Genomic DNA, 19,970 nt, shown 5'->3' with positions numbered 1-19,970 from the left:
GAATAAATGCTTGTTGATTGATAGAATGTAAACTCCCCAAGGGCACAGGGACTGTTCCCTTTTTGTCTGTACCTCCAGGGCCTGGTACCCAGTAAAGGCTGATGTGGCTAGAACCCTTGCCCTCTCACACAATTCAGCCCAGTCCGTGGCCACTGGCAGCATCTTGGAGCAAACTGGAACTTCCGACTTCCTGCACCTCCAACATTTCAGCCCCTCACGGAACAAAGAAAGAAAAGGAGAGGCAGATTTGGGTTTGGGTTTCCCATTTCAGGCCATGCTCTGCAGGGGGCATGGCGTCCCTGGTGATGAGGGGCCAACTGCATGGGGCATGTGTTAACAAGTCAACATGAGGAGCACCCACTGGCTGGAGCGCAGGGGCTCCCTAAGTGGCATCATTCTCTTTCCTGCTATTAACTTTTGCCAGGGTTGCACCGCAGGCCTTGAGAGAAGGCTATTATTCAACTTGAAGGATTGAATTGTAAACGGTTTTTCATTTTCTCTTTTATTATAATCCCAAATTTGTGCCTCTATTTCTAGAGTTTAACATTCATGGCCAATTTCCAAATGGCCAGGTGAGTAAAGGTGCTCTCTGCTGGTAGCGAGAATTCTGGCCCCCCTGTCCCAGTGAGCATTTCTTCACTCTCTGTAAGCAACTAACAAAAGACACATTTTGCTTTATTCAAAAAGTAAATAAAAGAAAAGGCTTCTTTACAGGCACACTTAGTGAAATTCTTTCCATAAAGTCACTTCTGGGTTGATTTTTCTTCTCCAGACCAAGGCCAACTTGAAACCTTTGGTTCATTGGGATTTGGTGATACGCTCATGCCCCTGCAGCCCAGCATTGGAATATAAGCAGCTGTCCTCCTGGGGGGCCACTTAACTGGACTCCCAGACAGAAGCAGGGACCCTAAGAACAGTGTCAAGACCCAGCTTCCCCTTCAGAGCCCCGTCTGTGATTTTGTGACGTTCCCAACAGAGCAGGGTCTGAAGCAGTCTGTCTCCATCCATCCCTCCCTCCCTCTCCCCGCTCTCTGTCTCTCTCCCTCTCTCTGCCTCTCTCTCTCTCCTCCTCTCTCAGCAGAACAAGGCAGCACAGGAGAGGCCTAGGCCATCCACCCGCAGCTAGGTCCAGGCTGGCCCCCAGGGATGCCAGGTCAGACACAAATGAAGTAATAGCTAAGAACAGAGTGGCTCTGGCAGCCCAAACCCTCACCAGGGGCCATGGAAACCCCAAGTCAACCATGAATTCTGCTGGGTCATCTCTTACTGATCAAATATACTCAGAAGGTCCAAAGGCCACTCCTTCCCCTGCCCCCAGCCAGTTTCTGCTCGACTGGCCAGCACAATGGAGAGTGCTGCTGTGCCCAGAGAAAGCTGTCATTTTATTTGTTTGATAAGAGTTGAAAAATCCGAATGGGGAGACCAGGCAGCAGCAGCCCTGCCTTCCCTCTTCATCACTGCAGGGCTGTTGCTGGCATAGCCCACCCAGGCCCCTGCTGCCATGGAGAGCCACACAGAGCCCCAAACTGGGCATCTGTACATTCAGCCCTCAGCATGGAAGGGGCTTGTTGTCAATGCCACCCTGAGAGAAAGGAAGGTGGTGGCTGCATCCTCACCCGCACCACACACGCTCAGAGGGACTCCCCATTATGAGGTGTCTAGTCACTGGCTGGCAGCAGAGAAACAAATGAACCAAATGGTCCAGGGGCCCAAACCTGCCAAGTCCAACTGAAGGGATGGGGCCCGAGAAGGCAGCAGCTCGAGCACAGCGGGGCTGGCTTGTCTCCAAGAGCACTGAGGGCTGGGGGGCCATGCTTCTGGAGCCCGGGGGAGGTGGCAGGCTTAGATGAATGACTTAGCCAGAGTCACCATGTGATCCACCCCACAGGCCACTTGTACCGGCTCCCCTGGCATCGTCACCTAGAAAACAAGACCCAAAGTGGGGATGAGGCAGGCTGGGAAATTGGACCTGGGAGGGCCCTCGAGCTCATCTTCCCCCCTCCCCATTTCACTGATGATGAAAGGGACATCCAGGGAAGCAATTTGCCCACAGGTCACCCAGGGGTCAAAGCCAGGATTTGAACCTGGTCTTCTGATTCCCCATTCTGGCCTCCTGGCACAGCTCCACCCAGCCTTGTGCCCCTTGAACCCCTAAGCTAAGCTATTACGAACAAGACAAGGTGTAAAAAGGGCAGGCTTCAAGCCACGAGACTGTGTTTGCTTCTTACGGACTCTCTACACAGCCCCCACCCTAAAGTGCAGGCTCTCTGGGTGCCCAGACACTCATGCCAACAAGGCTGCCCTCACTCAGAACCATCCTCATGGCAAATCAACAATCTACCTCTCTCAACTATGGCCCCAGATGCCCTTTATTATCCAGCTTCACCCCATCTGGGATGAAGTGACTCCTGGCTCCCCCAGCACCAAGATCTGCTCCCAGGGATGTTTAAAGGCTCTGGCACTGAGGGTCGGCTTATCTGAGTAAGCTCTTGAGTTCCCAGGCCCCCCCCTCCCCGAAGCAGCCCCCAGCGTACCTCTAAGACTGGACCTTCCAATGCTTTGCCCCAACCCCAAGCAGGCCCAGGCTCAATGGAAGGCCAGCAGCTTGCCAAGAGGATGCTTCTAAGAAATGGAGACACAGGCCACATCCATAGCATCTCACCCCAAATGATAGCTCACTCTATCTGATTCTGCTAACGCAGGGATCTGCAGCATTTTACAGAAATTATGAAGCTTCGCTGGGCTGGGGAAAACCTCTCACCGAGGATGTCCAGGGGCCAATCTCCCAGATGTAGCAGGCCCTCGGACACAGTTCCTTTTACCTCCAGTAGTTTGCTGCTAAAGCAAGGGACCATGAAGCTGCTCAGGGCCTCTGGCCACCAGGCAAACCAACCCTAGGAACTGAACCCTGGGCCTCTGAGGGCTTTGTCTTCCTTTCCACAAATCACTTTGAGAAAAACTGAGTTAGAAAAGTAAACAGGAACCTGTGACCCAGTTAATTCCAAAAACAGAGAGGAAGAATGGGGCCTAGATCAGACACACACGCGCAGCTGCTCTGGTCAGTGGACAATGGTTTTCATCTGAACTCTTAGCCACCTCTCTACTGCCATTAACAGAAGCCTTTATTTACCTTCTCACAGGAAAGTGTACTCCTGTCTTTGCTAAGTGGACCCACTGGCCAGCTGTGCTAACATACCAACACCTTTCACCCCCAAATCCAGAGTCCCGGTCAGTGACACCCAGAACGCCTGGTCCTCAGGCAGGGTCATCTCCTCTACCTTCACCCCCAAATGCAGAGTCCTAGTCAATGACACCCAGACCACCTGGTCCTCAGGCAGGATCATCTCTACCTTCACAGCCAAATGCAGAGTCCTGGTCATTAACACCTGGAAAGCCTGGTCCTCGGGCAGGGTCACCTCCTCCATGTTAGTCCATCACTCCTAGAGGACAGCCTTAGCTACAAGCTCATCAGCACGTATGACAAATGAAGGGGGGCCCTTCTAAAAGCCCCTTGTTTGGATAAAGAAGTTCTGGGTTCACTGGAGATCTGCCAGCCCAAAGTTCCACACATTTTCCACTCCTCTAACAGAGCCTGAATCAAGCTAAGCTAGTTTTGTTTTCTCCAACAGAAGGTCCAAAGGAACTTCTCTCCTTAACTAAGCTTTACTGCAAGTGCTACTGAAAAGGAACAGTTCAAACAACAAACTCCCAAGTAGTCTTTGTGTGGTCGATGTAAAAGTCTGGGCAGTCAGCGAGGCTGCTCCCCGCTTTACAATTACTGGAATTGCAAAGACCAACACTGAGGAGGCCAGGCACCAGGGGGCAATTCCAATCTTGGGTCCATATGGACCCCCACTCAGCCACATTCCTTCCTTACTAGAAAGGAGCCTCTGAAAGATATCACTAGCTGGGGGCTTGCAATCACTTTTTGAGAGGCACCTATGTACTGGGTGATCAGCATGATCCAAAGATCTGGGTGTAGAATACCTGTAAAAGGAAGAGGGGGAAAAGGAGGGTTTGGAGGAAAGATCTACAGGCAATCTCTGCATTTATCCCTCTAAAACTCAAGTGCCAAAACTTTAGATGAGTATAGAGGAGTCTGCCCCCAAATCTTGTAACTATCAGAAACACCAAAGTTTAAAAAAATAGATCTCAAATATTTTTTAGGCCAGATGTTCAAAAGTCTTCACTTTTCCCTCTGCCTAAGTCAGCAAATGACCTTTTCTAAAAATTCAGGCCTAAACACGGATCTCCGATCAGATTTCAGTTTTTGAGAAGATAATCATGTTTCACAGTTCCAAAGGGCATAGCAAAAAGCTGTCTTAGGGAGAAAACATTTCTTAATTTAATTAGGTGTCCACACTGTTGGACTTAAAAGCCCATGTGACGAAGAGCTTCATTTTACTCCCAAGAAACAGGAGCTCCAAAAGTCGCACTGGAGATGTGGGGGAGGCCCAAGCCTTTTGCCTCCAATTCCAGGACCCTTCCCACTACACTCCACAATTATCAAGGCTTGCGTCTGCACGTGCGTGCGTGCGTGTGTGTGTCGGTGTGTGTCGGTGTGTGTCTGTGTCTGTGTGTTTCTTTAAAAAGAAAAAACCCAACCCATCCATGCCTCTTTTCCTCTTGTGCACTGGAGACCCCCATAGCTTTTGGCAAATGAGTTGGGCCCTGCTGGGTTCCCCAGGCACTGTGAGAAACCCTAAGTAAGAGAAAGATAAGTTCCCTTCACCCTTCCATGGGCTGGTGCCTCCAGACACTGGAGAATGGGGTTCTTCTGAAAGGAAATCCATACCTCTGGCCACTTAAGAGTGTACTTTCTCCTCCACCTTTGCAAGTTCATTTTTAACACCCTACACATTCACAAAAGCCTTTCCCTTTTTTCAAACAGCCCAACCTGAAGTAAGGCCTCCTGGCCTAGAGCTCCAAGGGTAATGAGGCCACCGGGGCTAGGGGCCCCTCTCTCAATTCCACAAGAGTGTCCCAACCCTGAGGAAGGCCCCAAGGATCTGCAGCTATGGCCAGTCTTTGCACATATCAAACACTCTGGTCTCCTTAAATAACCTTACAAAGATTCCCTGGCCCTCCAAGGCTGCCCCCATTTTCCCCTTTGAAGCTATATGTCTGCTTTTGTTTCCTTTTGTGTTATTCTCTGGCCAGACGCTGCCCAGGCTTTGTTTGCCCTGCTCCTGGAGGAGAGGCTGGAAGAATGGGATGCTTGGGTGAAGGCCATTTCTTCCAACTGAGCACCCAGAGACCAGCCAATAAGCCACAGAAATTGAGGACAATGGGATGGGCGCCAGGCCTAGGGCGGGTGTCTACACCAGCAGGACAGGGGCTGCTGGGAACAAGCGAGCAGGACGCCAGGTGGGGTTAGTGCCATCTGCCAACGGGCCTCCATCAAGCCAGGCCAGAGGAAGCCCAACTCTGTCTTGGCGTCTCTCCGGCCCCATCTTAGCAAGCCTGGGGGCTCGCTGAAAGAGCTGACCGGCTCACGGGGATGGGAGGCTGCTACTGCTGCTCTCTGAGTGACCCGCTCCCGTCCCCCACCCCAAGGGCAGGCCAGGCTTACCCTCCATGGGAAGTACTGATCTTCCAGGCGGCCAATTCCCAGGCAACCTCGGATGTTCTTACCCCACACAAACAGCTCTCCTTTGTCTGCAAAGAAACGACAGCGTTGGCTCGGGTGGACCAAGAGCTGGCCTTAGAGCACAGGCCTGGGGACAGAAGGCTTTCCAGAACCAGCACAATTCAAGCAGACTCAAGGCTAAAGAGCCCTTGGGACAGAAGGAATCTTAAATACTGGTTTTTACAGGGCTCCGATTGTTTGCTCCCACAACGGTCTCCTTTAATAGGAAAGCCTCAGAGAACGCTCCTTCATACGAAAAGAAACAACAAAAACAAAAACCCCCTTTAAGACCAGAGTTTACATGAGGGCTGGGAGGAACAGGCCAGCCAAGGAACTGACAACCTGGGTGGCATCGGGAGAGTCTCTGACTGGCCCAGAAGCTACTCTGTGGCCTGAGATACGCCGGGCATCAGAAACACCCAGCGGCCCAAATGTTCACTTCCCAAATCAAGTCTAAAACTACTAGGTCCTGGCTCCCCCTTGGCCTCTCTTGGCCTGGCTTCCTCAGTGGGGGAACTGGGCTTGGTGATGGCCGCCGAGAAGCTCGATGCCCAGTTTTTCTGGATCTCAGAGGATCCCCCTCTGCTGAAGGCGGGTAGGCTGGTGTAGCACTGGTAAGCAGAAACTCTGGTCATCCAAAACCTCACTTAAACCCCAAATTTCAGCCCTTCCTCATCAAGGCCAGCCTAAGAGCTGCTAAAGAGGTCAGGGGCCTCAGCTCGAGCAGCCTATCCATCAGCCACCTTCTAAGTGCCGGGGTTTGGGCCAAGGACATCGGTGATGAGGAAGAGGCTGATCACAGGACCCTCAAATTCCAAACTTTCTGTGTTTGCATCTCACCGGCCTTCTGGGCTCTCCTGACTCTGAAAACCTCATGTGGCCTCAAAGCAAAATCTCACAAGTCAACCTGGCATGCTCAGAGACAGTGATTCATGGAGGCTGTCCACAAGAAAGAAAGGGGCTTGACCTTGGGCCCAGCACAACCCTGCCAAGATGCTGCCCCCTTCTACTGCGGTGCCTGGACACTGCTTCTCTGGCCTCTGGGAGCCTAGAGCTGGTGGGGACCTCAGAGGCCAGCTAATCTACACTTGACAGGAGGCCAGGGAAGGGACTTGCCTAGAGTCAGTAAATGTCCAAGATAGGATTCAAACCCACATCTTCCTAACTCCAATGGCAGTGCTTTCAGCATTCTATACAAACACAGAGAAGCTAGGACACCCCAGGATGGATGCTGTTAACCACGCAAGCCCTGCGCTGTGTCCTGCTCATTCTAGGCCAGAGGAGGCTGCTCCAAAAGAGGATTTCATTAGCCAAGAGAACCAAATCAGGATATAGTTAACCAGCAGCAAGGGGAGGGGCAGCAGATGGGGACATGGGGGGGGGGGGGGCTCTGCTTCTCTGGGACTCAGTTTCCTCATCTGTAAAATAAAGGGCTAATTAGCCCAGCTGCTCTCTGAGGCTCCTGCCAGTCCTGAATCCTTGGGACTCCTGGATCTGAGTGATTTTTTTTTTTAAATCTTATACACAGATGAAGGTAAAGCCTTGACTTTCCAGCCTTTGCCTTGGTCATTATGTTTTCTGGCCCGATACCTCTGCATGAACATGAAAGTCCACCTCGCTGACCCAAAGGGCTCCCCTTTCTTTGGTGGTGCCAGCCTCGGATGAAGCAGTCCAGTCTGACCGATCACTTCTCTATTGGTCCCATGGGGTCCCATTGGTCTTCAGTGAATCTGTGTCTGGGAGGGCCACCCACAGGCCGCTGGATGTGGGACCCCTTCCTGCCTGGGGATACACTTGGGGACACACAAAGCCATTTTTACCCAATCTTAACTAACCCAAAGTCTTTTTTGTGACCCAAAGCTAAGTGGCGATGACTCCTGGGTACGCCCCCCAATCAGGTGGGCCCCAGCTTCCAGCCTACTGAGGTGTCAGAAATCTGAGAATTGGCTCTCAACCTAGGCGAGGACACCACAAAGGGCACCTGGCCTCATTAGCTTTGCTCCATCACTTACTGGTAAGTGCGGCAAACTGGCTGAGTCCGCAGCGAATGTGGGAAACCCGGACGTCTGGGCTGAAATCCGACAAGCCAAAGAGGGTAGGCGGGATCATTTCTGGGAGCGCAGTTTCCATGAGGTTTGGCCCTTTCCCAAGAATCCCGTATCCCCAGACAAAAACATTTCCTTTGTCTACATCACAATAAAAATAACAGGCAGTTAAGTCCACCGGCCCCCCTCCCCCTATTTAGTAAACACAGACAACTTCATAGAAATTAAAAGGGTCCTATGGATGGGTCATGCAGGGGCCACTGCCCACATGATGCTCCCCCACTCTGCCACAGCTCCTTCCCTGCTCTCAGAGCCAGCGAGGGACTGAGCTCAGGAGAGTCACCCAGCTCGGACCAATCTATCAATCAGCCCTCAGGCCTCAGCAAACAGCAGGAGGGCTTTGGAAAGGATGATGCCTAGCGCAATTTCTAATTGTACACTATTTGGACAAGGCCAAACATATAAATGCTTAACAAATTTTAGGCCTGCTCTTAAAAAGCTTTAATTTGCTTTTAATGAAGCTGGTTCTCCTAAAAGTCCTAGGTCTACAATGCTTGATGCCGGGGCAGGGGTGGGGATGGGGGGGCCAAATCTCCCAGCACCCCTGTCCATCAGGCTTCCTGGCCCATTGACTCTGAACAGGGAAACAGAGAAGCAAAGGCCTGTTTTGAGGGCAGTGGTCCCTTCTTCCATCCAGAGGGACCATTAGAGAATCAGCTTTTCCTGCTGTCACCTAGGAATCACTGGTGGATCCTTTTGCCTGTAGAATTTGATAGTCCCACTGAGAAAGACCGGGGCAGTAGGACCCTTATATGGACAGTGCCCAGGCCACCCCCAGCTTCTGACCAAGGGGCTCTTACCATTTAAAACTGCGCTGCCAGTACCACCACAGGCCGCCTGCTTGACCTTCCCAATCCCAGAGAAGGGCAAGTGCATGGGGACATTCACCTGTATACAAGAAACCACCAGGGAAATGAGCTCAAGAAATCCAGGGAGCCTTTTGGCTGCACCTTTCAGGAGAAACACTCCATCGGTCTTTGGGCTGGGGCAGCTCAAGTGGCTGATTCTTCTTCCTCTTCCCTGATTATATAATGTGCAGGGGGCTAAGCCCCTGGAACATCCTCAAAAGTGACTTCTGACATCCTGATTGCCAGGCCAGGGCTGCCCTGACCCATAATGGAAAGTGATGGTTTTGCTTCCATGCTTTTGCTCCCGGTCCCCCTAACAGGGTTGCCTCAAAGCAGGCTGGGTTTACTTTTTTAAGGGGGTAGCAAGCACCAAGAAGCCCTGGAGCCCTGCCCCTCTAAAACACACCAGCATCTTCTTGAGAATCCTACCCCCAGTACCTGGGTGGCTTCGGTGACGGAAGCCAGCTGCAGGTATTCCGAGTTGCCCCAGCCAAAGAGGTCTCCATCAGCAGACACGGCAAGACAGAAGTCTCCGTAGGTGGCGACCTGCACTATATTGACTCCAACAATGCCACCACCGACCTTGGTGGGTTTACTGGTGATGTTGTAGTGACCCAGACCTGCCTCGGGGCAAAGCAGGGCATCAGAAAATCTCCCCATTCCTCGGCAGGCCCCACGGACATTTCTGGGGAAAGGAGGTCACTGTGGGGAGAACATCTGAGGAACCGCCCCAGGTGAGAAGCACAGTGTTCTGTGAGCTGGCCACTGAGGCCGCATGGTGCTAGTCCAAGGCACCAAGCCTCTCTCTTTCATTAAATTCACTGGGACAAACTTTGACAAGCATAAGTGGGGGCCAGCACAGGCTGGACCTGAAGGCCATCAGACATCTGACCAAAAAGGGGGCCTGGCCAATGCAGCTGCTTGCTGGCCTATCCTGTCCACCATGTGTCTTCTGGAGAGACATAAAAATCCACTCTCTCTTTAGGTCTGATGGGCTTCTAGCTTGATCTGTTGGGCCTGCCTCTATTGGCAAGTGTAAGATAGTCTCACTATCCCAGGACTGGGGGCTGGGGAGCTGGCTAACTCCAGTTCCAATGATGGCTGGTTTTGGGGGCCACCAGGGTCCTTGGGCCAGCTCTATGATCAAAGCAAGGGATCTGGTAGAACTGTGATTGTGAAGCAACTCTTAGGAGAGGTGGGGCCTAAAGTAAGGACCATGAACGGGTAACTCCCAACTCCTAATGTACAGATCCCTCGCCATCCCACCATGCCATCCCATTGCCCCAGCAGAGGAGGTGGAACATACACTACCTGTTTGCCCATCCGCCCCCCATCCACACGAGTACACCTCGCCTTTATCCGTCAGGAACAGGCTGTGGTCTTGGCCACAGACGACCTGCAAGTAGGGGAAGGAATGGAGGGTCAACGCTCTGTGAAGAGCTGAGGACACACAGTGACCCCCGAAGGGCACAAGCCCCCAAGCATGGGATCTCAGAGATGGAAAAGTCCTCTCCAGGGCCATGCTTCCAACCTCTGCCAGGGCAAGAATCCCCGGCATCGGGTGCCCACAAAGCTGTTAATTCTCCAGCTTGGCCCCTATCCAGTCTGATCCAACCCGATCTGATGCAACAAGCATTTCTCTGGGTGGAAGGAACTGTCTGGGTTAGAGGGACACATGGAGGCAAGAAGAAAACCTTCCCATCCTTCAGAGAGCTTACACCTGACTGGGAGAGACAACATGTACGTGGATAAGTCGAGCCTCACCCTACACACAGTAATTTTGGAGAGGGAGGGCAGGAACACTAAACATTGGGGGAATCAGAAAATGCCTCAAACCAAGCCTCGAAGGCAGTGAGGAGTCCTGGGGGTAGAGAGGGGGAAGGACGTTCCAGGCAAAGGCAGCACACTGTGTACTGGGAACAGTAAGTGGGGCCGGTCTGGCTGGAACACGGAATACAGATAGGGAGCAAAGTGCAATGAGTCTGGAAAGGCAATAGGGAATCAGATTGGGAGGTCCCTGAACCCCCACAGAGGATTCTGTCCCTTATGGAGAGGCCACGGGAGCCCCTGAAATTTCCTAGTCTGACGGCTGGCAAACAAAGAGGCAGATGGAGGAAGATCTACTGGCAGGACTCTCATTGTTCCTCGGCTCACCGGCCAAGGTGGGAGAGCCAGACGCTCACCACTCCCCCGGACACTTCCAGGTACTCCCCTGCCTTTGTCACCAGTGACCTCTCCTCCTCAGACACCCACACAATCCACATCTTGTCATTCCTCTTCCTTCCTCAATGAATTCATACCTGACTCAGAACTTCTCCCTCCTTCCTAACTCCTGCCCTCATGATAGGGGGCTCCCTCAGGCACCCTCGTCTGGTTCCAAGCCCCAACAAGGTCCCTTAGGGCCTGGCAGGACAGCCGTGCTGCCTCTTCCAAATGACAGCCTTTCAAATCCTTCTCAACAGTCCTTGTGGCTACATGAAGCCTTTCCTTGCCCAGATTCATTATTGTGACCGATCCCAGATGGGACGATCCCCCTCCCCTCACCATCTCCCCAAGGCCCTGCTCCTTTCTGCTCTCTGTGGTTATCAAGGAGGGCAGGCATTCCCCCCAAATGAGGTTTGTCCAGACAAAGGATCCCATCCCACAGCAACGCTGCAGGGACCAGCCCCTCTCATTCCAGCTTCCCCCCCTCAAAACCCAATGTGGAAACACCCAGACGCGACCAAGGACTCACAGTCCTACCTGCACCACACGTCCATCGAAGTCCTGCATTCTGTGTACTTTGTGACTCTCACTGCAGACCAGAGCAAAGTGGAGAGATGCAAGGATGAGTGCCCCTCTCCGCATATACACACAGGCCCCCTCCCTATGCTGGTTCAGATCCACGTCAACAGAAATCACCCGATCCCCACTGGATATGGGATTTCCTCTGGCTAGGGAGTGCCTAGGGAAGCGGTCCATCCACAAATGCAGATTGGCACCTGCTCTCACAGCTGCCTGGTCATGGACAGGTCAAGTCCCTTGCCCGGGGTCGCACAGGGGGTTTCACAAGGGGGCAGCACAAGTGGTTCAGTTTTTGCTGCCGGGGCACCTGGCCCTGACACCTGCAGGCCTCTGAGTGGCTGCTGTTCTCAAAGGAAAGACCTGTTTCCTATTGTGCACACCTGGGAACCAGACAAGCGAGAATCACTCACTTCTCAAGAAACCCTCAAAAATGTGAACAAAAACTTTCTAGACCGTACAGTGATTCCTCACCCACCTTTTAATCCAGTATGATAGAACGGTCAAACAACTGAATCTTAAAGTAACTTTAATTTGTTTGGGGACATCTCCTCAAGTGTAGGGCCTGGGTCTGGTTCATCTCTGTGCCTCTATGGCCCCAGATGCAGAATGCCCTGACCACATAGCAGGGCTCAGGACGTGCCAGCCAGCTATGGCACCAGCTGGCAGAGTGCCCTGACCTTATAGCCCCAGATGCAGAATGCCCTGACCACACGGCAGGGCTCAGGACGTGCCAGCCAGCTATGGCACCAGCTGGCAGGGTGCCCTGACCACATAGCAGGGCTCAGGACATGCCAGCCAGCTATGGCACCAGCTGGCAGAGTGCCCTGACCTTATAGCCCCAGATGCAGAATGCCCTGACCACACGGCAGGGCTCAGGACGTGCCAGCCAGCTATGGCACCAGCTGGCAGAGTGCCCTGACCTTATAGCCCCAGATGCAGAATGCCCTGACCACACGGCAGGGCTCAGGACGTGCCAGCCAGCTATGGCACCAGCTGGCAGAGTGCCCTGACCTTATAGCCCCAGATGCAGAATGCCCTGACCACATGGCAGGGCTCAGCTATGGCACCAGCTGGCAGGGTGCCCTGACCTTAGGGCAGGGGTCGCCGAGGGCTCACCTGTAAGCTTCATCCGTGACCACAGCTCTTCCACACTGCCCATAGGAATTGTTGCCCATGCTGAGGACTAGAAAATCCACCATCAGATGAGTCAGTTACAGCCCAGCACACAGTAGGCGCTCGCGCTCTCTCTCTCTCTCTCTCTGTCTCTCTGTCTCTCTCTGTCTCTCTCTGTCTCTCTCTGTCTCTCTCTGTCTCTCTCTGTCTCTCTGTCTCTGTCTCTCCCTCTGTCTCTCCCTCTCTCTCTCTCTCTCTCTCTCTCTCTCTGTCTCTCTCTCTCTCTCTCTGTCTCTCTCTCTGTCTCTCTGTCTCTGTCTCTGTCTCTCTCTCTCCCTCTCTCTCTCTCTCTCTCTCTCTCTCTCTCTCTCTCTCTCTCATTATTTCTGGCCCTCGATCTTGGTTTCTAGAACCAGGAGGAAGGACCGTGCCCCTGGACCTGCCATCTCTCTCCCAACTGGCAACACCTCACGTTTCCAAAGTGCGGCAGGAGAACGAGAACCTGGGCCGGGTACTGGAGGAAGGCCTGATTCTGATGGATGCTCCCTACGTGGGGTGGCGGCGGGGGGGAGAGGAGGCAGGAGAACGAGCATTTAAACAGCCCCTGCTACGTGCCAGGCCCTATTACAAATGTTATCTCATTTGACCTTCACAACAACCGTGTGAGGTAGGTGCTTCTATTCCCACTTTACAGATGAGGAAACTGAGGTAAACAGTTAAGTGACTTGCCCAGGGTCACACGGCTAGTAGGTGTCTGAGGCCAGATTAGAACTCGGGTCTCCCTGACTCCAGGCCCGGCACTCTGTGCACTGTGGCACCGCCTGGCAGCCTCTGAAGTCCACAGAGGACATCTGGGCTGGTGTCCACAGCGGGCCAGGAGGGATCCCCAACCTAGGGGGAAGGACTGCACCTATCAAATGCTGGACAAAGCCCAGGTTCCAGGCTCAAGGGAAGCCCACTTGTGAAAAGCATTTGTAAGCAGGGCTCCTTCACCCCCAACAATCTACAGACGCAAGCTGCGCTTGGGGACAGGCCCTGGACACCCCTCGGACCATGGCCTCGGTCACTCAACAGGCTGGCTTGAGCCCCAGGTCTCACTTTCCACATCTACAAGAGGCAGAGCCAAGGAAAGCCCGTGAAGGGGTCAGCGCAGCATCAGTCCGTCCACTGAGCTGTCCTTCCTGCTGCCATGCTTCATAAATGCAAGAGCCTCAGGCGATCCATTTAACTTGGCCAAAGGCACTGCCCCAGGCAAGACGGCGGGTCCTGATGCTCCGGGTGCCCCGCACACAGCCACGAAAAACATGCATTTTCTGGACCCGGCTCAGCCGAGAACAATCTCACCTCCTTCGCTGTCTGTCAGGATCAGCGAGTGCGCTCTTCCGCAGGCCACCTGCAGAACCCGGGTCTCCTGCGGTCTGTCCAGAGGCAACGGCACCGGCGATGGCTCCAAGACATACTCATATCCCCGGCCTGCAACACCCAGCCAGCAAAGGCTTGTGACTGTTCCCGAGCCAGGCAACAACTAAAAATCTCATTCCCTCAAGACGGAAAGAGCACATCCAGTCACCACCCCCAGCCCCCACCCACCTCCTCTCATCTCCCCAACATCTGGAATCGAAGGCATTTTATCACTCCAATACCCGCTCGCCGGTCCTCCACATGAAATCAATATTAATGCTGGGAAGGAGCTCGGATGCCAACCCAACCAATCCCCTTATTTTATGCAGGGGGACACTGAGGCCAGGGCAGGGCTAGGAGCTGGACTAAACCAGGGGGGCTGACCGCTGTCCAGTACTCTCTGTCCAGGACCTGGCTGGGCCACGGCTGCCCTCTACGTCTAAGTTATATTAAAAATTCTTGCCTTCTGCCTCTGTTTTCTAACATGATAGTACTGCCCCCCCCACTCGCCCCAGCCTTATAAAATGAAAACACCTTTTTGCTTGCCATGTGGACATCAGCCAAGGCGAGCCCAACCATGACTTAAGTGAGTAAACCAGCCAGAAGGAGCACAGAGACTGGCCAACACGCTGCAGAACGCCGGCCTGCGAGCCAGACCTGGCTTTGAAGCCCATCGCAGCCAGTGGCCGCCTGGCTGGGGGACCCAGGACAAGACAGTTAACCTTCTCTGGGCCTCAGTTTACTCATTTGTAAAATGAGAGGGTTGGACTCAATGGTCTCTGAGGCTCCTTTCAGCTGGAGGCCTATCATCCTGGACACGGATCAAAGCAAAGCAATGCAGCCGATCCCCTTCGTCCAGCGCTTCAACCCTGACAACGATTCCTTCACCACAGCTTTGAGAGATCTGAGGGGCCGGTGCCGCGGGAGCAGCCACCATCCACACAGCACTTCTCATACAGTGGGAGCCCCCGAGACAGGCGCTACCAGCCCAGGCCCATTCTACAGATAAGCAACAGTCTCAGAAAAGTTAGAGACGTGTCTCCGGTGGGATCTGAACTCAGGGCTCTCCTGACTCAAGGTCCAGATAAACATTTATTAAGTGCCCATACATTAATGTGCCGGGCTAAGTGCTGGAGAGACAATGAGAGGCAAAAACCAGTCCCTATTCTCAAGGAGCTCCTGGTCTAATGGGAGGGAGGACATGCAAACACCCGACATGCAGACAAGCTTTGGACAGGAGATGCTGAAGAGCCCTGAAATTAAGAGGGATCAGGAAAGGCTCCCTGGAGGAGGTGGGATTTTAGCTGGTACCAGAGAGAAGCTAGTGGGAACAAATGAGGAGGAGGAGGACTCCAGGTACAGGGATGGCGAGGGAAAATGCCCAATCAGGAGGCGGGCTTCCACCATGTTTTCTATGTTACAGGAAGGTCCGCAGCCCTCCAGCTGGCACAGAGCCAGGATTCTAACCCAAGGCCAGCGTTCTTTCCTCACGGCCGTGAAGAGGTTGATAATTATTAATGGGCAGGGCTGTGCCTTTCACCTGCCAGCACTAAGGAGCTGGGCTGCAGTCACTATATACATGATTTGTAAATGGCACGTGGAGGCGGGTGGGATTCCTCTCCTTCTCATCTACACTGACCATGTTCTACTTGTCCCAGAAACCCAAACAATCCCATGGGCAGGGCTCTGTGACGGGGAGCACGGGGACACCTACTCTTATCTCTCCGGCTCCTGTGAAAGCCCAGCTGAGAATCCTTGTTGAGGCCCATGCCCCAGACCTTGGTGATGTCCCGGGTCTGCGATGACAGCAGCGTGAATCCATAGCCACAGGCGGCGGATGAAATCTGAAAGGCGACCCCAGGGTAAGCGACCGGCATCTTGGTCACTTACTACGAGTCACAGAGTTTTATATGGAGCAAACGAGGGTAGATGTTGAGCAAATTCAAGACCCTTTACTGTATGCCATTGGTTCATGAGGCCACGGGCGCCTCTCACCCACCAGCAGGTACAAAACATCTTCTCCAGATCCTATCATCTTCTAAAGCCGTCAGCCTATATTGTCATCACCTTTCTCGGCCAAACTCACTGAAAAAGCTCTCTATAATCATTGCCTGTGCTTCCCCTCCAGTCACCCTCAGTCCTTGTAATGTGGCCACCAACTTCAGCCCTCAGCTTAAACTGCTCTCCTCAAAGTTAACAACAGTCTGTATCCATTTATCCAAATCTAGATCTCTATCTTCTGTCTAGGACCTATTTTTCTATCTTTCTATCCATCTATCAGCCCATCTTTCTATCCTATCTAGATTTCTATCTTTCTGTTGACCTATTTATTGATCTCTCTCTCTCCCCATATATGTTTCTATCTCTGTATCTATCAAACTATCATCAATCTATATTTCTATCTTTCTACTGATCTACCGATCTATCTATATACACATACATTTCTATCTTTGTTCATTGATCTATTTATCTACCTTTCTATCCATCAAGCTATACTTCTATCTTTCCATATATACATACATTTCTATCTCTGTATGTCAATCTATTTATCTATCTATCAATCTACATTTCTTTCTATTGATCTATATATATATATATACACATTTCTATCTTTGTATATCAATCTATTTATCTTTCTATCCGTCAATCTACGTTTCTATCTTTCTACTAATCTATTGATCTATGTATATATACATACATCTCTATCTTTGTATATAGACCTATTCATCTATCTTTCTATCGGCAAGCACCCACTTACATGGGCTTGTCTACAAGGGAGCCCAAGAATTCATCCTTTGTTGACTTGTCTGACACTTCAGGACCCCATTTGGGGTTTTCTTGGCAAAGATTCTGGAGGGCTTGCCATTTCCTTCTCCAGCTCATTTTACAGATGAGGAAACTGAGGCAGAGTTAAGTGACTTGCCCTGGGTCACACAGCTAGGAAGTGTCTGAGGCTGGATTCAAACTCAGGAAGATGAGTCTTCCTGCCCCCAGGGCACCCTTAAGCTCCTCCCTCAATTGGTCCTGCCCAACAGTCCCATCCCTCACTTGGCCCCGCCCTTCACTGGTCATGCCATCAGCTCCGCCCCTCATTGGTCCCGGCCTAGGCTTGTTCCCGCCCCTTGTTGGTCCCCGCCTACCCTTAGCCCCGCCCCTACTGCCCCCGCCCCCCTGCTCGGCCCTCATTGGTGCTGGCCCTCCCTGGCCCCGCCCCCTAGCCTCACCCGGGCATCCAGCTCCAGGCGGTAGGGCACCGCCTGGATGGCGCGAGGCTTGCGGCCGGCTGCCGGCCCGTCGGCGCTGGGCTTCACGAAGCTGGGTACGCCCAGCGCGCCCGTGTACGAGAAGCCCCAAGTGAAGATGCGGTCCGCGCGCCGCGCCCGCTCGCCCACGTACTGGAACACGGGGGCCTCGGCCTCGGCTGCCTCCCGTCGGCTCCGAGACTTCCCAGCCGCGGTCCAGTGCGTCCTTAGCAACGGGCCAGCGCGCCCTGGCAACAGCGGCCCCGCGCGCCGCGCCCCCGCGCACACTCCTCTCCACGTCGCCCCCGCCATCAGCGTTCTCAGAGGCCTCCGGCTTAGGGCGCCGCCATCTTGGGAAGCCTTTGACCCTCCTTTCCCCTGAACCCCCTTCCGTTTCCGGGGCGGAACGCTCCTTCGGCCATGTTGAATATGGACGGAAGCGAAAGTGGCGTCATTGTGGGGTTTTCCCGCGATAACCCTATCTGCGTCCCCAGCCAATCAGCGCAAACCGGGGAGGGCTATTTCTCGCCAGAAAAACTCCGCTCCGCCCATTCTTGGAGGCGCATGCTCAAAGTAGACTGTGCCGGAGGAGGGTGGGGGCGGTTGTGGGAGGAGAGTTCGAAACCAACCTCTGACACCGCGAGGGGGACGAATCCTCCTCTGTAAAACTAGGAGCAGAAGCAGACCTTTATGAAGCGAATGGGAACTGGCTCTGCGGACCCCGCCCCCCTTTATGCGTGGTCTTCCCCCATTAGAATGTAAAATCCTTGAGGGCAGGGGCTGTGTGTGTTCACTGCTATCTAGAATCCCAGCACCTAGCACGCAGTAGGCGCTTAATAAATGCGTCTTGACTTAATGAGGGGCCTAGAGAAGTTATAGGAAGTTTGGGGGTAGAAGATGAGTCTGAGATCCCAGTGTAACCTTGACGCTCCAAGAGTGGAAATGGGGGACTAGAGTCCTAGGGAGGTGTTGAGGCGAGGGAGGCCATGGCCCTTCTCTGGTCTTTGGTCTCCTCACCTCCCTAAAGAGCACCTGGTTCCAATCCCCCTTCGGCACTTACTACATGAATGGCTTTCCGTCTCTGGGCCTCAGTTTCTCCCTCTGTAAAATGAGCGGATTGGACTTCTCGGCCTCTGGGGGCCCTTCCCCCTCTAGATCCATAATCCTGAGCTTTATGATCAAAGGACTTGGTCAGTGACCACCTCCTAGCAACCCTGGGACCCTTCCCCGCCCCCCCCCCCCAGGCAGCTTGACAAGGTGAGAACAAAGCCCGGAGTCAAAGAACTTGGGGTCTGCCACTTCACGGGCTTGAATGGCATCACTGGGTAGTGGTGGGAGAGGGAAGAGCTGCTATAAATATTTCTGTACACGAGTCCCTTTTCTTTGCTCTCTTCAGAGTGTAGACCCAGCAGTGGTATCACTGAGGCAAACACTATGTGCACACAGTGGGAACTTTCTGCTTGTGGTGCCGCGTTGCTTTCCAGAATGACACAGCTCCACCAACAATGCACAAGCCTACCTGTTTTCCCACAGCCTCTCCACCGTGGGTTGCTTTCAGGAGAAACCTCAAAGTTGCTCTAATGTGCATTTCTCTAGTTAGTGATTTAAAGCTTCTTTTTTCTTTGTAATATTTATTAACAGCTTGGATTTCTTCCTTTGAAAACAGCCTGTTAATGTCCTTTGGCTGTTTATCATCTCTGGGGGATGGCTCTGGGGCCTCTGGCCAGTTTGGTTGTCCAATACCCGACAATGACTATTTTGTATCTGTCCCCACGGACATGGTTTTCTTTCTAGTCAACTTTAATAAATTATTTTGTACTTATATTCATCTTTCTCCATGGAGCTTGAATGCTTTACATCATTTACACCCTGTGAAGCAGGTATGGAAGAGGGAGAGGGGTATTACTACCATTTTACAGAAGCAGAGAGATTGCTCGGGTTGCCCAAAGTTATCCAGTTAATTCATTGTTGATTCATGGCAGCCAAAAAACTGAAACTAAAGGACTGACCTCCTCCCGGGGAATGACTAAAGAAATCGTGGTTCATGATTGTAGCGTGTTATTATTGTGCCATGAGAAACAATGAAATGGGTGTGAATGAGAAAAACCATTGTTCCCTTCACGCCCTCTTAGAAAGGGTTCAGGTTTTCTATTTGGCTCTTGGCCATGGGGTGTCAGCAGTGAGACGTCTCAAGCCACGGGCTGAGCGTGGCCTGGAGAAGGCACAGAATCACAGGGGGTTGAGATCGGCTCTAGAGGAGGGAGAAGGAGCTCTAGAAGGAGCAAGAGTGAGAGATGTCTCCACCCTACCCCCTCTGTCATCCTTCAAAGCTCAAATCCCACCGCCTCCAGAAAACCTTCCCTGACCACCCCAGCTGGAAATGAGGCAGTAGCATTTACCACTTGGGTCATGCATGGAACATTTAGGCACAACCTAAATACAAGTTACGGTTCCATGTGGACTGGACTGAAAGTTCCTTGAGGGCAGGGATTGACTCCTGTGCTTCTGTCACCCATGCTTAGCACAATACCTGGTGCATAGTAAGTGCTTAATGAATGTTCTGTCTATCCATCCGTCTATATTTCTGACTATCTTTCCACAAATCTATCTTTCCATTGACCTCTCGATTTATCCATATATGTATTTCTGCCTTTGTATCTGACCTATTTTTCTGTCTTTCTATCCTATCTAGATTTCTATCTTTGTATATATCAAACTATCACCAATCTATATTTCTATATTTCTACTGACCTATCGATCTATCCATATATATAGATATATTTCTATCTTTGTATATTGATCTATTTATCTTTCTATCAATCTAGCTTCCTATCTATATAGTTCTATC

At 52.4% G+C, this 19,970-nt stretch overlaps 1 protein-coding gene across 1 annotated transcript; it reads right to left on the bottom strand.

The window, feature by feature from the left end:
- Window positions 1-484: 484 nt before the first annotated feature.
- On the bottom strand, window positions 485-17,790 carry RCC1L (RCC1 like). The gene is made up of 11 exons (XM_036768701.1): window positions 17,105-17,790; window positions 15,595-15,724; window positions 13,824-13,952; window positions 12,483-12,549; window positions 11,325-11,376; window positions 9,894-9,978; window positions 9,021-9,202; window positions 8,535-8,622; window positions 7,642-7,815; window positions 5,573-5,658; window positions 485-1,920 (listed from the first exon to the last, which is right to left on the bottom strand). The coding sequence occupies exons 1-11, from the start codon at window positions 17,432-17,434 to the stop codon at window positions 1,843-1,845; spliced, it is 1,401 nt and encodes a 466-aa protein (XP_036624596.1). The 5' UTR covers window positions 17,435-17,790; the 3' UTR covers window positions 485-1,842.
- Between the last annotated feature and the right edge of the window lie 2,180 nt (window positions 17,791-19,970).

This window comes from Trichosurus vulpecula, chromosome 7 (assembly GCF_011100635.1).
Source record: "Trichosurus vulpecula isolate mTriVul1 chromosome 7, mTriVul1.pri, whole genome shotgun sequence".
Taxonomy (NCBI): Eukaryota; Metazoa; Chordata; class Mammalia; order Diprotodontia; family Phalangeridae; genus Trichosurus; species Trichosurus vulpecula.
Note: the sequence above shows the minus strand (reverse complement) of the source record. Positions and strands in the feature narration are given on the sequence as shown.

Bases quoted from the DNA above. Each gene is read 5' to 3' on its own strand.
- RCC1L (XM_036768701.1), bottom strand. From the start codon at position 17,434: ATGGCGGGGGCGACGTGGAGAGGAGTGTGCGCGGGGGCGCGGCGCGCG. The intron at 9,203-9,893 runs GTAGTGTATGTT...GCCCCGAGGCAG, and splicing joins GGGGGCGGATGGGCAAACAG to GTCTGGGTCACTACAACATC. The intron at 7,816-8,534 runs GTAAGAGCCCCT...ATTGTGATGTAG, and splicing joins TGGCAGCGCAGTTTTAAATG to ACAAAGGAAATGTTTTTGTC.